General features: G+C 45.6%; 1 protein-coding gene across 1 annotated transcript; it reads right to left on the bottom strand.

The window, feature by feature from the left end:
- Positions 1-691: 691 nt before the first annotated feature.
- LOC140420845 (uncharacterized) lies at positions 692-16,031 on the bottom strand. The gene is made up of 2 exons (XM_072504924.1): positions 15,943-16,031; positions 692-14,317 (listed from the first exon to the last, which is right to left on the bottom strand). Exon 2 carries the CDS (start codon positions 14,087-14,089, stop codon positions 12,677-12,679), a length of 1,413 nt encoding a protein of 470 aa, XP_072361025.1. The 5' UTR covers positions 14,090-14,317; positions 15,943-16,031; the 3' UTR covers positions 692-12,676.
- Between the last annotated feature and the right edge of the window lie 974 nt (positions 16,032-17,005).

Below are 17,005 nucleotides of genomic sequence, written 5' to 3'. Positions count from 1 at the left end.
GAGGGACATAGATAAGCTGCAGAGCTGGGCTGAGAGGTGGCAAATGGAGTTTAATGTAGAGAAGTGTGAGGTGATTCACTTTGGAAGGAATAACAGGAATGCGGAATATCTGGCTAATGGTAAAGTTCTTGGAAGTGTGGATGAGCAGAGGGATCTAGGTGTCCATGTACATAGATCCCTGAAAGTTGCCACCCAGGTTGATAGGGTTGTGAAGAAGGCCTATGGAGTGTTGGCCTTTACTGGTAGAGGGATTGAGTTCCGGAGTCAGGAGGTCATGTTGCAGCTGTACAAAACTCTGGTACGGCCGCATTTGCAGTATTGCGTACAGTTCTGGTCACCGCATTATCGGAAGGACGTGGAGGCTTTGGAGCGGGTGCAGAGGAGATTTACCAGGATGTTGCCTGGTATGGAGGGAAAATCTTATGAGGAAAGGCTGATGGACTTGAGGTTGTTTTCGTTGGAGAGAAGAAGGTTAAGAGGAGACTTAATAGAAGCATACAAAATGATCAGGGGGTTAGATAGGGTGGACAGTGAGAGCCTTCTCCCGCGGATGGAAATGGCTGGCACGAGGGGACATAGCTTTAAACTGAGGGGTAATAGATATAGGACAGAGGTCAGAGGTAGGTTCTTTACGCAAAGAGTGGTGAGGCCGTGGAATGCCCTACCTGCAACAGTAGTGAACTCACCAACATTGAGGGCATTGAAAAGTTTATTGGATAAGCATATGGATGATAATGGCATAGTGTAGGTTAGATGGCTTTTGTTTCGGTGCAACATCGTGGGCCGAAGGGCCTGTACTGCGCTGTATCGTTCTATGTTCTATCTCAAAACATACAGCTTACAAAACAGCATAACACAGCATAATTCACTTTACTAAGTTCCATTATTCTAGCAAGACAGTACAACATAAAAACAACAGAAACACAAAAGAACCTGATACATGCAAAAGCAGTAGAGATTAAAACAAACACTTTAACTGAACTAATGAATACATTTTTCAAGACAGTGTCCAAGGACAGGGCAGGCTTCATAGCAACAGCATAGCAACGACACTGTAACATGAGGGCTCTTGTTATAACAGCTAAGTCAGCAAAAGACCAGTTCAAGCTGGTCGCGATAACAGCACAATATCGCATTCCTAAACATACACAAGTATGTAGACACGAAACAATTAAAACTAATGTTGCACATTCAAGATTGACAGCTAACCGTCAAATCAAACTCATTTGATTCTAACCCAAACCAATTAGGATGACTTAGAGGTGTAGATAGATAGGTAAAGACTGATATGATTTTGTATAACCGTGAGGGTCCGTACGGCCATTTTTATTAATGAATCATCTATACTTTGATCTAAACTATTCGCTGTCTCTATACTTTCACTTTTCCACTCTAACTCTTGAAGTAAATGCAAGCTGTTTTGCCGTAAGCAAGAAACCATTTCTGTATTATTTTCAAAGTTAAATTGTGTCCAAGTTGCTTCTCTTTAAGTCCTTTTTGCTAGCTGGACTTATTAGAGAATAAGGTTTAAGTGATTCTCAATTGTAATCAAATAGAGGCAATAAACGATTTGCACCCGAGAAGTTTTAACTCAAATTTCTACTGAGTTTTAGTGTTCGCAAGTCCCACTAAATCCGCATGGTAGATCTCTTCAACCTCCCCTTGACGAAGCTGTGCTGACTCAGTCCTATTTTATCATGCACTTCCAAGTGCTCTGCAATCTCATCTTTAATAATGCACTCTAAAATCCTACCAATGACCAAAATCAGGCTAACAGGCCTATAATTTCCTATCTTCTGCCTCCCTCTCTTCTTAAACAGGTGTGTTACATTTGCCACTTTTTAGTTCTCTGGGACTCTCCCTCCTCCAGTAATTCATGAAGATCACCACCAATGCCTCCACATTCTCCTCAGCTATCTCTGGGGTGTAGTCCATCCCGTCCAGGTCATTTATCCACCTTCACACCTTTCAGTTTCCCCAGAACCTTTTCCTTAGTGATATTCAGCTCTTCTGCCATTTCTTTGATTCCTATTACTACTTCTCCAGCCTCATTTTCCAGTGGTCTAATGACTATTTTTGCCTCTCTCTTACCTTTTATATATTGACAAAAAAATCTTCCTATCTTCTTTTCTATTACTGGATTTGATTAACTGCAAAAAAGTTATTTGTGAACTCACTTGTGTTTCAGCAGTGGAATGACTGAGCAGTCAGAGCAGGTGAACGTTCTTTCTACAGTGTGGACAATGAAAATCAGGCTAACAATCTGGTGTCTCAGCAGGACGGATGATGGAATCAACAGGAGGGAGTTAGAGAACATAAGAACTAGGGACAGAAGTAGGCCATCTGGCCCCTCGAGCCTGCTCCGCCATTTAATGAGATCATGGCTGATCTTTGTGGACTCAGCTCCACTCTCCGGCCCGTACACCATATCCCCGAATCCCTTTATGCTTTAGAAAGGTATCTATCTTTTTCTTAAAAACGTTTAAAGAAGGAGCCTCAACTGCTTCACTGGGCAAGGAATTCCAGAGATTCACAACCCTTTGGGTGAAGAAGTTCCTCCTACACTCCGTCCTAAATCTACTTCCCCTTATTTTGAGGCTATGCCCCCTAGTTCTGCTTTCCCCGACCAGTGGAAACAACCTGCCCGCATCTATCCTATCTATTCCCTTCATAATTTTATGTTTCAATAGGATCCCCTCGCATCCTTCTAAACGCCAATGAACACAGTCCCAGTCTACTCAACCTCTCGTCATAATCTAATCCCCTCAACTCTGGGATCAACCTAGTGAATCTCCTCTGCACTCCCTCCAGTGCCAATATGTCCTTTCTCAGGTAAGGAGACCAAAACTGAACACAATACTCCAGATGCGGCCTCACCAACACCCTATACAATTGCAGCATAACCTCACTAGTCTTGAACTCCATCCCTCTAGCAATGAAAGACAAAACTCGATTCGCCTTCTTAATCACCTGCTGCACCTGCACACCAACTTTTCGCGACTCGTGCACCAGCACACCCAGGTCCCTCTGCACAGCAGCATGTTTTAACATCTTACCGTTTAAATAATAATCCATTCTGCTGTTATTCCTCCCAAAATGGATAGCCTCACACTTGGCAACATTGAATTCCATCTGCCAGACCCTAGCCCATTCACCTAACCTATCCAAATCCTTCTGCAGACTTCCGGTATCCTCTGCACTTTTTGCTTTACCACTCATCTTAGTGTCGTCTGCAAACTTTGACACATTGCACTTGGTCCCCAACTCCAAATCATCTATGTAAATTGTGAACAACTGCGGGCCCAACACTGATCCTTGAGGGACCCCACTAGTTACAGGTTGCCAACCAGAGAAACACCCATTTATCCCCACTCTCTGCTTTCTGTTAGTTAACCAATCCTCTACCCATGCTACCACTTTACCCTCAATGCCATGCATCTTTAGTTTATGCAGCAACCTTTTGTGTGGCACCTTGTCAAAAGCTTTCTGGAAATCCAGATATACCACATCCATTGGCTCCCCGTTATCTACTGCACTGGTAACGTCCGAAGAACCTAATGGCATGGTGCAACAACAACAATCTCTCCTGCAATGTCAGCAAAACTAAAGAGCTGGTCATCGACTTCAGGATGCGAAGTGTCGTACACCCCCGTCTGCATCAATGGTGCCGAGGTGGAGATGGTTGACAGCTTCAAATTTCTGGGTGTGCACATCACCAACAATCTGTCCTGGTCCACCCACGTCAACGCTACGACCAAGAAAGTACAACAGCACCTATACTTTCTCAGGAAACTAAGGAAATTCGACATGTCCACATTGATTCTTCCCAATTTTCACAGATGCACCATAGAAAGCATCCTATCTGGCTGCCTCACAGGTTGGTATGGTAACTGCTCGGCCCAAGACCATAAGAAACTACAGAATCACAAACACAGCCCAGTCCATCATGTGAACCTGCCTCCCATCCATTGACTCTGTCTAAATCTCCCGCTGCCTCGGGAAAATGGGCAGCATAATCAAAGACCCCTCCCATCCAGAGAATTCTCTCTTCCAACAGGCAGAAAATACAAAAGTCTGAGAACATGCACTAACAGATTCAAAAACAGCTTCTCCTCCACTGCTACCAGTCTCCTGAATGGTCCTCTTATGGACTGAACTGATCACTCCACGCATCTTCTCTACTGTGCAGCAGTACACTCCATAAACATCACCGATGTCTATGTATCTACATTGTGTCTATCATATGTCCTATGCTTTTCATGTATGGTATGATCTGACTGTACTGTACGCAGAACAATACTTTTCACTCCACCTCGGTGCAGGTCACAATAAATCTAAATCTAAATGAATCATAAAATCCTGCTTCACACAGATTACATTTGAACGGCCTCGCTGCAGTGTGAACTCGCTGGTGCATCAGCAATGTGGATAACTGCAGGTGAATGGTCTTTCCCCAGTGTGAGTGTTGATGAATATCCAGCTGCGATGGATAATTGAATTTCTTCCTACAGTCCTCACATTTCTACAGTTTCTCCCTGTCATGACTGCCCTTGTGTCTCAAAATGTCAGGCAATTGGCTGAAGCCTGGTCCACACACAAACACATGTACGGTTTTGCCCCACTGTGAATGGTGTTCTTTCCTTCCATTATATTCCTTCTAATGATATTCAGGTTAAGATAAATTTGAAATCTCTGTCATTTCCAAATCAGGGGCTGGTTTCTCTGCACCCCGAAGCCGAAATCGCATTCGGCGACAGGGCGGTGAATCAGTTTCCTGCATGAAATCGGGCCCTCTGCCAGTTCCGCGATTCTCCACTCCCCAAAAAGCGACGTACTTTGGGAGTACCCCGCGCCGATTATCCACCACCTGAGGCCATTGCCTGAGGCCTAAATTTGCTCACCCTTATTTTGAGGCTATGGCCCGTAGTTCTAGTTTCACCCGCCACTGGAAATAACTTCCCTGCTTCTATCCTATCTAGTCCCTTCATCATTTTATATGTTTCTATAAGATCTCCCCATATTATTCCAAATTCCAATGAGTATGGTCCCAGTCTCTCCTCATAAGCTAATCCTCTCAACTCTGGAATCAACCTAGCGAATCTCCTCTGCACACCGTCCAATGCCAGTACATCCTTTCTCAAGTAAGGAGACCAAAACTGGACACAGTACTCAAAGTATGGCCACACAGCACCCTATACAGCTGCAATATAATCTCCCTGCTTTTAAACTCCACCCCTCTAGCAATGAAGGACAAAATTCCACTTGCTGCACCTGCAAAACAACATTTTGTGATTCATGGACAAGGACACCCAGGTCCCCCTGCACAGCAGCATGTTGCAATTTTTTACCGTTTAAATAATAGTCCATTTTGCTGTTATTCCTACCAAAATGGATGAGCTTATATTTACCAACATTGTACTCCATCTGCCAGACCCTTACCCACTCACTTAAACTATCTATATCCCATTGCAGACTTTCAGTGTCCTCTGCACATTTGGCTCTACCACTCCTCTTAGTGTCACCTGCAAACTTTTGACACTTGGTCCCCAACTCCAGACCATCTATGTGAGATGTGAACAATTGTGGGCCCAACACTGATCCCTGAGGCACAGCACTAGCCACTGATGGCCAACCAGAAAAACACACATTTATCCCCACTCTTTGCTTTCTGTTAGTTAACTAATTCTCTATCCATGCTAATACATTATTCGTAACGCCATGTGCCTTTAACTTATGCAGCATCCTTTTTTGCGGCACTTTGGTGAATGCCTTCTGGAAATCCAGATACCCCTGTAGCCATCTGGGATGGTCACTTCCAGAATACAAAATGGATGATCGCAAAGACTGTAGGGAACTATGGACAATGTTAAGAAAGGAAGCAGGCACAGCGCCTGTATGCATATTGAAGAAACAGCTCCCAGACGGGACTGAAACTGTAGGACAATTAACATATTGATGGCCCATCTCCGGGAACAAAGGAAAGACACTCAAGCAACCGATCTAGCTCCAGACATCGCGGCGCCAGTTCCCCAAACCGAAAGCATAAACAAAGCAAGGCCAACGGCCACATAGGACCCGCCCAGCTATCAGGGCACCCACCCCTTTATTGGTCAAGATCAATACGAGTGATCAAGATACGGCCCAATTAATTGGGGCCAAGTTAAAGGCCCGCCCAAAAGCACGTGAAGCCCCTTCGGGTATAAGAAGAGAGAATCGCTCTCTTGGATTTGGCTCTCAAAGCGGAGAGAACCTTCCACCAGGTATACCAGAAGCAAGTAAGTCCAAGGCCAATGCTCGCTACCAGACGGACAACCTTAGCTGTTCTCCTGTACCACTTCGAACCCAACAACCTCAGATCCGAACAACGGCCTTTGTTCCTCTGACTGAGTGGGCACCCGAAGCTAAGTATAGGCGTTAGAGATAGTTTAGTTTGTAGTATTTTGTGCATGAGTAGATATTACTGTGTGTGTAAATAAATAGTATTGACTTTGAACTAACTGGTGTATCGGCTTTTGATCAGTATTTGGGTTTGAACCTTGTGGTGGTATCGAAAGATACCTGGCGACTCTAAAGCAAACGTAATTAGGATCAAGGAAGGCGACCATATTTACCGCCATACCAGAGAAACAGAGCAACACACCACATCCACCAGTTCCTCGTTGTCCATCACACTCGTAATGTCCTCAAAGAATTTGACTAAATTAGTCAAACATGACCTGCCTTTCATGAATCCATGCTGCGTCCGCCCAATGGGACAATTTCTATCCAGAGGTCTCGCTATTTCTTCCTTAATGACAGATTCAAGCATTTTCCCCACTACAGAAGTTAAGCTAACCGACCTATAGTTACCCACCTTTTGTCTACCTCCTTTTTTAAACAGTGGCATCACATTTGCTGTTTTCCAATCTGACGAAACCGTCCCCGAGTCCAGTGAATTTTGGTAAATTACCACAAGCTCATTTGCTATTTCCCATGCCACCTCGTTTAGTACCCTGGGATGTATTCCATCAGGGTCAGGGGACTTGTCTACCTTTAGCCCCATAGACTTGCCCACTACCTCTTTAGTGATAATGGTCGTTTCTAGGTCCTCACCTGCCATAGCCTCCTAGCCAACAATTATTGGCATGTTATTTGTGTCTTCCACTGTGAAAACCGACACAAAATACCTGTTCAATGCCTCAGCCATTTCCTCATTTCCCATTATTAAATCCCACTTCTCATCCTCTAAAGGACCGACGTTTACCTTTTTGTTTTATATATTTGTCGAACCATTTGCTATCTTTTTATATTCTGAGCTAGTTTACTCTCATAATCTATCTTACTTTTCATCACAGCATTTTTTGAGGTTTTCTGTTGATCTTTAAAGATTTCCCAATCCTCTAGTTTCCCACTACTCTTTCCCACTTTGTATGCATTTTCTTTCAATTTGATACCCTCCTTTATTTCCTCAGATATCCATGGATGATTATTCTTTTACCTACAGTCCTTCCTTTTCACTGGTATGTACTTTTTCTGAGCACCGTGAACAATCTCTTTGAAAGTCCTCCACTGTTCCTCAATTGTCCCACTACAAAGTCTTTGCTCCCAATCTACCCTAGCCAACCCCTCCCTCACCCCATTGTAGTCTCCTTTGTTTAAGTCTCGAGGTAACAAAGGAATGGATGAGTATTTCAGCAGCAGATGAGCTAATAATGGGGTTGACGCAAGTGATTTTAGTGAGGTGGAAATAGGCGGTCTTGGTGATGATGTGGATATGTGGTTGGAAGATCATTGGGTGAAATATTTCACCATGATTGTAAATAATCTGGTTCAATGACAGGCAGCTATCAGGGAGAGGAATTGAGTCAGCGTCCTGGGAGTGGAATTTGTAGCATGGACTGAACACAATGTCTTCAATCTTCAAAATATTTAGAAGGACATTTATGTTTGTCCCATGCTGGATGTCAGACAGGTCAAGGTGATGTATGACTTGTGAGGAAACTTGGACGTGATGGTATTAACATACACCTGCTACACTGGTCCTTGTAGTTGGTGGATGTTGAGAACTTTTGAGATTCTTGCAAAGTTCTGATCAAACTGAAGGTAGATAATATCCCTTTCCTTCACCACATCTCCCTGCTATTAGAGTGTGTAGGCCTCGACTGGGAGGCAGATTCTCTTCCCTGAAGGACATTCGTGAACCATTTGGGTTTTCAAGGTCACTTTTTCCTAGTGCCGGCCCCACAAATAGCCAGATTCATTCAGCTTAATTTCACAACCTGCCTTTGTGTTTTTGTGGGTTCTCTCTCACTCTCTTTAAAATCAATTTCACAGGGTATTAGAAGGGGAGGATTTGCAGTTGATAAACTGACACCAAACGTCACATCAAGATCTGTCAGATTCACCTAATTTATGGCAACCTGAATATTATCAGGTTTTGAACATGGAAGGAAAAAGCACCATTCACAGTGGGGAGAAACAATACACGTGTTGTGTGTGTGGACAAGGCTTCAGCCAATCATCTGGCTTGTCAAAACACAAGCGCACTCTGGGGAGAAACCGTGTAAAGGTGGGCACTGTGGGAAGGGATTCAGATGCTCATTTGAACTGGAAAATCATTTGCGCCATCACAGTGGGGAGAGGCCGATCACCTGAGTGTACAAAGCAATTTACACAGCTATCCTATCTGCTGACACACCAGCGACTTCAGACTGGGGAGAGAGCTTTTAAATGTCCAGAATGTGGGAAGTGATCTAAAAGTTCTCAGGAACTGCATTCGTACTGATGAGAGATTGTTCAGATGCTGTGTGAGATTGGGTTCAGATGATCATCTCAACCAGCGGGTTCACACTGGGTTGGGGGGGGGGAAAGACACCATTCACCTGCTTGGAATGTTTGAAGGGATTCACTCAAGTTATCCCACTCGTGGATACACCAGCGAGAGACTGCTCACCTCCGCCAACCCGCGGGCACACTAGCAAGTTCAAAACAGTGATTGGGTTTTGCTGTTAATCATATCCAGGGATTCAACCATGCTCGTTTGATCTCCTTCTGTGATTTTAATAAATTCTAGCCCAAAATAGGTTTTAATATTCTCGATAAAGTCAAATAAATCAGCCTTCTCTTAAAAGCAGTGTGTTGAGTACAAAGAATAATACAGCACAGGAACAGGCCCTTCGGCCCTCCTGTGCCGAACATGGTTCCTGCCTAAACTAGAACCGTGTGCACTTACAAAATCCATATCCTCCCATTCCCACCCTATTCATATATTTGTCTCAATGCCCCTATCGTACCTGCTCCCACCACCTCCCCAGGCAGAGTGTTCCATATATTTACCACCCTCTGTGTGAAAAACATGCCTCACACATCTGTTCTAAACTTTTCCCCACGCACTTTAAACCTATGTTCCCGAGCACTTGACTCTACTACCCTAGGAAAGAGCATCTAACTATCCATTCTGTCCATGCCACTCATAATTTTGTAGACCTCTATCAGGTCGCCTCTCAACGTCCATCGTTCCAGTGAGAACAGACCGAGTTTATCTAACCTCTCCTCATAGCTAATGCCCTCCATACCAGGCAACATCCTAGTAAACCGCTTATGTACACTCTCCAAAGCATCCATATCCTTCTAGTAGTGTGGCGACCAGAATTGTACAAATATTCCAAGGTCCTGTACAGCTGCAACATGACTTGCCAATTTTTATACTCAATGCCCCAACCGATGAAGGCCAGCATGCTGTATGCCTTCTTGACCAGTTTATCCACAGGTGTTGCCACTTCCAATGATCGGTGGACATGCACGCCCCAATCTCTCTGCCCGTCAGTACACAAAAGAGTTCTACCATTTATTTTTAATATTTGTAGTATTTTTAACATGTTAGCTCCTTTTGAAGGGCTCTCCCTCTCCCCTACATCCTCCCCTCCAACAACAAGTGTTAGGAGCTCATGGAGCTTCTTAGTCACTAAGATTCAGATAATCTGATCAGCTGCCTCTGCTGCGTCCCTCCCTTCCACTAGCCGACTGAGTCAAACTGTCTCTGGAGTTCCTCATTGTCGAAGCTCTGAATCCACATCTTTCTCTAGTTTTTCTCCCATCTCATCTAATGCCCTCTCAGTGCTCCTCTCGTCTAAGAGGCCCACCTCCTGCTCCATTGACCCTATTCTCACAAATCTGCTGATCACCCAACTTCCCCATGTTCACTGACATTAATGGTTCTCCCTCTTCAGGGTCCTGTCCCTGTCCATCAAATCATCACCCCTTCTTCACTAAACAAATCCTTGAACGAACCATAATTGCAACCTGCTGCCCTATATCCAACCTCCCTTTCTTCTCCAGACTCCTTGAATTCGTTGCCACTTACCAAATCACTGCCCATCTTTCCCAGAACACCTTGTTTGAATACCTCCAATCAGGTTTCTGCCCTTCCACAGTATTGAAACAGCTCTTACCAAGAAAACAAACACTGCCCATTCAATCTTTCTTCATTGTTAAAATTCTCCAGTCCTGACAACATCCAGATAAATCTCTTCTGCACTTTGTGGAGCAGTCACATCCTTCCTGTAATGTGCTGACTAGAACTGGACTCAGTTCTCGAGCTGTGCTCTAACTAGTGTTTTTAATAGTTCTAGAATAACCGCGCTCTCACCGTCCATTGACTTCAATGTGATGGAAACTGACAGTTGGATCCTGTCATCATTTAAAACATATTTACAAATGATTGGAGAGTTTCTTACTGTTGGGATCTTTCTCTGTTCTGTCCACTCGAGGTGTTAGATAACAGACTTTCTCCGGTGAATGTTGAGCTGGAGGATTGGGTGGGATGTGTATCCTTGTTCATTTTGTTGAGTCTAAATATGGAATCTGGTGGTTTCAGACACCAGATAATCAAGCTCACAACAACAGATTATCTGTTACTGACTTTATTAACAGCACTGCAATACCACAGACTGAGTATAGTTTCCTGATCGGAGTACAGGGAGAAGAGTGGATTCAGAGCACTCTCCTCCCTGGGTCTGACTGAACAAGCTGTGGATCATAGAATTTACAGTGCAGAAGGAGGTCATTTGACCCATCGAGTCTGCACCGGCCCTTAGGAAAGAGCACCACACCCAAGCTACACCTCCACCCTATTCCCGTAACCCAGCAACCCCACCTAACCTTTTTGACACTAAGGGAAATTTATCATCGCCAATCCACCTAACCTGCACATCTTTGGAATATGGGAGGAAACCGGAGCACCCGGAGGAAACCCACGCCGACACGGCGAGAACGTGCAGACTCCGCACAGACAGTGACCCAAGCCGGGAATCGAACCTGGGACCCTGGAGCTGTGAAGCAACTCTGTGCTACCGTGCTGCCCATACGAATACGCTGGAGATATATATAACTTGTTCACTATATTGGTGATCTGGCTTTGTTCACACCATAACCACAAGAATATCTGTGCACTGTTCAAAGTGTGAGCACAAGGATGTGTCACTATCACACACAGATACCATTTCCTTGTTTCACCTCTCCTCTCTTTACAGATCCCCATTTCTACACAATTGCAGCTCACACGAGCAAAGATGTGAGAATCATTAATCTACACCCATATTTCACAACAGCAAAGGTTTCACAAGGACAAAGGTTCAGACATCTTCCATTATGGACAAAATACAGAAGAAAGAAGGACTTGCATTCATCAGCACTTTTCAGCAGCTCGGGACTTCCCAAAGTGCTTCACACCCAAGAAACTACTTCTGAAATGTGCATACTGTTCTAATATGGGAAACAGTGATCAATTTGTATACAGCAGGCTCCCACACACACAGCAATGTGATAATGACCAGATAATGTGTTAGTGATATTGCTGAGGAACAAATATTTATCAGGACACTGGGAATAATCTGCTGGTCTTCAAGATAGTGGCTAATGGTACTTTCACATCCATGTGAGAAAATAGCTGGGACCTCGGGTAATATCGTGAAGTGAGCAACAGCACCTCTGTCAGTGAGACACACTCTCAGTACTGATCCTCTAACAGTGCATCGCTTCCTCAGTTCTGACCCTCTGACAGTGCAGCACTCCCTCAACGCTGACCCTCTTGACAGTGCGGCACATCTTCAGTATGGACCCTCTGACAGTGCAGTGCTCCCTCAGCACTGACTCTCCGACAGTGACAGACTTAGTACTGACCCTCTTGACAGTGAGACACTCTCTCAGTACTGACCCTCCAACACTGCAGCGTTCCCTCAGCACTGACAGTGAGACACTGCATTGACATTATGCTGGAGAGTCAACCTTGGTTTTTGTGTGTAGTGGCTGAAATGGGACTTAAACCTTCAGGGTCAGAGTGTTCCCCCCTGATCCGTGGCTGACACAGCAGTACTCTGCCACCTTAACCATGTCTCAAAACCACAGTGTTTCATTAATATATTCACTGAGTGGATTTCAATTTATAAGCTTTGAAGGTGTGATGTTCAGTTCACACATCGAAGGTTAGAGAGATGCTGTGGGACACACAGTCAGTCCAGGAGCTGAAAGTGATGAACAGGCTGTGTTCAGTGATCTTGGATGTATTACCGATACATTCCCTGGATCCCAAAGCTTGGAGAGACACTCTGGGTGTGGGGTGCTGGAACTTGTCCATCAGAGTAACTGATGGTATGAGAACCAAATTAATCTAGAGTTGGAAAGGGGACAATGTTTAGTCTTATATTTGATTCCCAGCAGAAACGGAATCTACGTTTTCAGGTGACAAATGACTTCGCTGATGTCTCAGCAGGTGGTGTGAACAAGTGAATCTCTTCTCACAGACAGAGCAGGTGAATGGTCTGTCCCCAGTGTGACTTCGCTGGTGTCTCTGCAGGCTGGATAACTGAGTGAATCTCTTCTCACAGACAGAGCAGCTGAACGGTCTGTCCCCCGTGTGACTTCGCTGGTGTCTCTGCAGGCTGGATGACTGAGTGAATCTCTTCTCACATACAGGACAGGTGAATGGCCTCTCTCCAGTGTGACTTTGTTGGTGTCTCTGCAGGTGGGATGAATCAGTGAATCCCTGCCTACACACAGAGCAGGTGAATGGCCTCTCCCCAGTGTGAGTGCCCTGATGTCTCACCAGATCGGATGAATGGGCGAATCTCTTCCCACACACAGAGCAGGTGAATGGCTTCTCCCCAGTGTGAATGCGCTGGTGTTTCAGCAGATCATGTCTTCTTTTAAAAGTCTTCTTACATTCAGAGCATCGAAAAGGTCTCCTCTCAGAGTGAACGCGTTGGTGTTCAATGCATTGGGAGGACTGACTGAATCCCTTGCCACACACACAGCAGGTGTACGGCCTCTCCCCAGTGTGGGTGCGTCGGTGTCTCTGGAGACTGGATGACTGAGTGAAACATTTCCCACACTCAGAGCATGTGAACGCCTTCTCCCCTGTGTGAACAGACCTGTGTATTTGCAGGTGGTGTAGACAAATAAATCTCTTCCCACAGATGGGGCAAAGGTACGGTCTTTCCCCGGTGTGAAGACGGTTGTGAATGAAAAGATGATATGACCGAGAGAAAGTCTTCCCACACTCAGAGCAGGTGAACGGCCTCTCTCCGGTGTGAACCCGTTGGTGTGCCAACAGGTGGGATGACAGAGCGAATCTCTTCCCACACTCAAAGCAGGTAAACAGTCTCTCCCCAGTGTGAATTCGCTGGTGTTTCAGAAGGTCGGACGGACAAATGAAACCCTTGCCACACAGGGAGCAGGGAAATGGCTTCTCCCTGGTGTGAATATGCTTGTGTGTCAGGTGGATTGAACAAGTGAATCTCTTCCCACACTCGGCGCAGGGGAATGGTCTCTCCCCGGTGTGAGTGTACTGATGTCTCAGCTGATCACTGCTTCTTTTAAAGGTCGTCTCACCTTTGTTGCATTGAAAATGTCTCTTATCTGAGTGAATCAGTTGGCGGTCAGTGTATAGGGAGGACTGGGCGAATCTCTTCCCACACAGGGAGCTGCTGAATGGCTTGTCCTTGGTGTGAACTCTCTGGTGCTCAGTGAGAGGCACTAACTCGCTGAACCTCTCCCCGCACACAGAGCAGGTGAACGGCCTCTCGCTATTGCGAGCTCGCTGGCGTGTCAGCATGTTTGTCGGCGGAGTCAATCCATTCAACAGGAGGAACAGGTGAACAGCCTCTCATAAGTTCCCAGCTGGGTGGTTCATATCCTTTGTCACAGTCAACAGACAAATATTTGTCTTTCCATATTCAAAGGACGATGATACTCAGGTCCTGGTGATTCTTGTTACTCTGCCAGATCCTGATGTGATGTTTGATTTGACTTTCTTGTCAGTAAATGCTCCCCTTCTAACAACCTGTAAAAGGAATTGAAAACAGTCCTTCCTCACTCTAAGTACAGGATAGAAATTCAGGATAGACAATTCTAGTTTCTGTGGATCATTATTGCCTCCAAAAGCTGTAAGTCTCTGCCTTTTATAGGGTGATAAAATGAAAATGAAACAATCTATTTTAAAGGATCTGTTTTGGGGCCACTACTTTTTGTCATTTTTATAAATGACCTGGAGGAGGGCGTAGAAGGTTGGGTGAGTAAATTTGCAGATGACACTAAAGTCGGTGGAGTTGTGGACAGTGCGGAAGGATGTTACAAGTTAGAGGGACATAGATAAGCTGCAGCGCTGGGCTGAGAGGTGGCAAATGGAGTTTAATGCAGAAACGTGAGGTGATTCATTTTGGAAGGAATAACAGGAAGACAGAGTACTGGGCTAATGGTAAGATTCTTGGCACTGTGGATGAGCAGAGAGATCTCGGTGTCCATGTACATAGATCCCTGAAAGTTGTCACCCAGGTTGAGAGGGTTGTTAAGAAGGCGTATGGTGTGTTAGCTTTTAATCACCCGAGGAAGGAGCAGCACTCCGAAAGCTAGTGACATCGAAACAAACCTGTTGGACTTTAACCTAGTGTTGTAAGACTTCTTACTGTGCTCACCCCAGTACAACACCGGCATCTCCACATCATTAGCTTTTATTGGTAGAGGGATTGAGTTTCGGAGCTATGAGGTCATGTTGCAGCTGTACAAAACCCTGGTGCGGCAGCATTTGGAGTATTGCGTGCAATTCTGGTCGCCGCATTATAGGAAGGATGTGGAAGCATTGGAAAGGGTGCAGAGGAGATTTACCAGAATGTTGCCTGGTATGGAGGGAAGATATTATGAGGAAAGGCTGAGGGACTTGAGGCTGTTTTCATTAGAGAGGTTAAGAGGTGACTTAATTGAGGTATACAAGATGATCAGAGGATTGGATAGGGTGGTCAGTGAGAGCCTTTTTCCTCGGATGGTGATGCCTAGCACGAGGGGACATAGCTTTAAATTGAGGGGAGATAGATATAAGACAGATGTCAGAGGTAGGTTCTTTACTCAGAGTAGTAAGGGCGTGGAATGCCCTGCCTGCAACAGTAGTGGACTTGCCAACACTAAGGGCATTCAAATGGTCATTGGATAGACATATGGATGATAAGGGAATAATGTAGATGGGCTTTCGAGTTGTTTCACAGGTCAGCCCAACATCGAGGGCCGAAGGGCCTGCACTGCGCTGTAATGTTCTATATGTTCCATGTCCCTGTGATTTTTGTGTAGGATTGCACACAGCAATGTCCTGAAGATTGATCAACTTCTGGATACTCCAGACAAATCTGGAGGGTTTGGTAACTCGAGCCTCCAGCCTCGTCCCTCATTCACTCCGATTCATTGGAGGACCAACCACTCTCACAATCATCCAGCCACGCCCTATCTTCCTCTGGGTCTCGGGCTGCCGTCAATCACCCCGGCAGTGAGCTGGAGCATGCGCAGTGCTGACTCCAGCCTGGGACTCAGCAGTTTGTCAACGGTCGGAGTGGGAGAGATATCGCGGGGAGGGATGGAGCCGGCGTGTGGATTGGAGGCTACATAAACATCTTGCGTAGGTTTAAAGCCTCGAATACCTACTGATACAGCTTTTGAGTCGGCGACAGTTGGTCGGGCTTTTTCCGCTAACAGACCCAAATTAACCGACGCCATCTTGCGAGCGAATTGGGCGGGCCAGAGCGCACGCGCAGGGTCCGCCTCAGCCCCGCCCCCTTCCACACTCGGATTGGATGGGCGACCAGCCTCTCCCGCTCAGTCCTCCAGAGTCGCTCCCCATTCCGATTGGTCTGGAGCTGCCGTCAATCACACCCAGGGCGTTGTGAGCTGGACCATGCGCAATGCGGGTTTCCTGGGAGATAGGCGGAGAGGATTCAAAATAACCGCTTGAGACAACAAAAACTCGATGCTGCTCCCGCGGTTATACATCCGGGGACTTCCCCCATAAACAGACTCTTAGGAATACAGAAAGTCATGATCACGTTCAGCGGGTGCCATCCTGTTTGTACGAGAACCTGGGCGCATGCACGGTTCTCCTGGTGAGGCGGAACTCCAGGGTCCCAGTGACAAGGAGAGAAAATAATTGATACCTCCACATTATTTATTGTTGCCTTTCCGGGTGTTGGGCGTCTCTGGCTCAGCCCAAGTACTCTTTAATTGCCCTTCCTCCTACAGAAAAACCGGAGTAATGGAACTGAGAAAATTTGGAGTGAAGGGAATAAACGTAGAGATAGATGGTGTCATGGGTTTGGTATTTAGCACAGAAAATGGGAGAATGTGTGGAATGGGATGTGGTTACCGCTTTGGAAATCAAGAGAGGAAGATAAGTTCTATGAAGATAAGTTCTGGTCGCCTCATTTTAGGAAGGATGTGGAAGCTTTGGAAAAGGTGCAAAGAAGATTTACCAGGATGTTGCCTGGAATGGAGAGTAGGTCTTACGAGGAAAGGTTGAGGGTGCTAGGCCTTTTCTCATTAGAACGGATAACGATGAGGGGCGACTTGATAGAGGTTTATAAGATGATCAGGGGAATAGAGTAGACAGTCAGAGACTTTATTCCCGGGTGGAACAAACCATTACAAGGGGACATAAATTTAAGGTGAAAGGTGGAAGATATAGGAGGGATATCAGAGGTAGGTTCTTTACCCA

Source organism: Scyliorhinus torazame, chromosome 5, assembly GCF_047496885.1.
Source record: "Scyliorhinus torazame isolate Kashiwa2021f chromosome 5, sScyTor2.1, whole genome shotgun sequence".
Taxonomy (NCBI): Eukaryota; Metazoa; Chordata; class Chondrichthyes; order Carcharhiniformes; family Scyliorhinidae; genus Scyliorhinus; species Scyliorhinus torazame.
This window is presented reverse-complemented; position numbering and strand designations above follow the sequence as displayed.

What these genes read in the sequence shown, in the direction of transcription:
- LOC140420845 (XM_072504924.1), bottom strand. Translation starts at nt 14,089, where the DNA reads ATGCTGACACGCCAGCGAGCTCGCAATAGCGAGAGGCCGTTCACCTGC.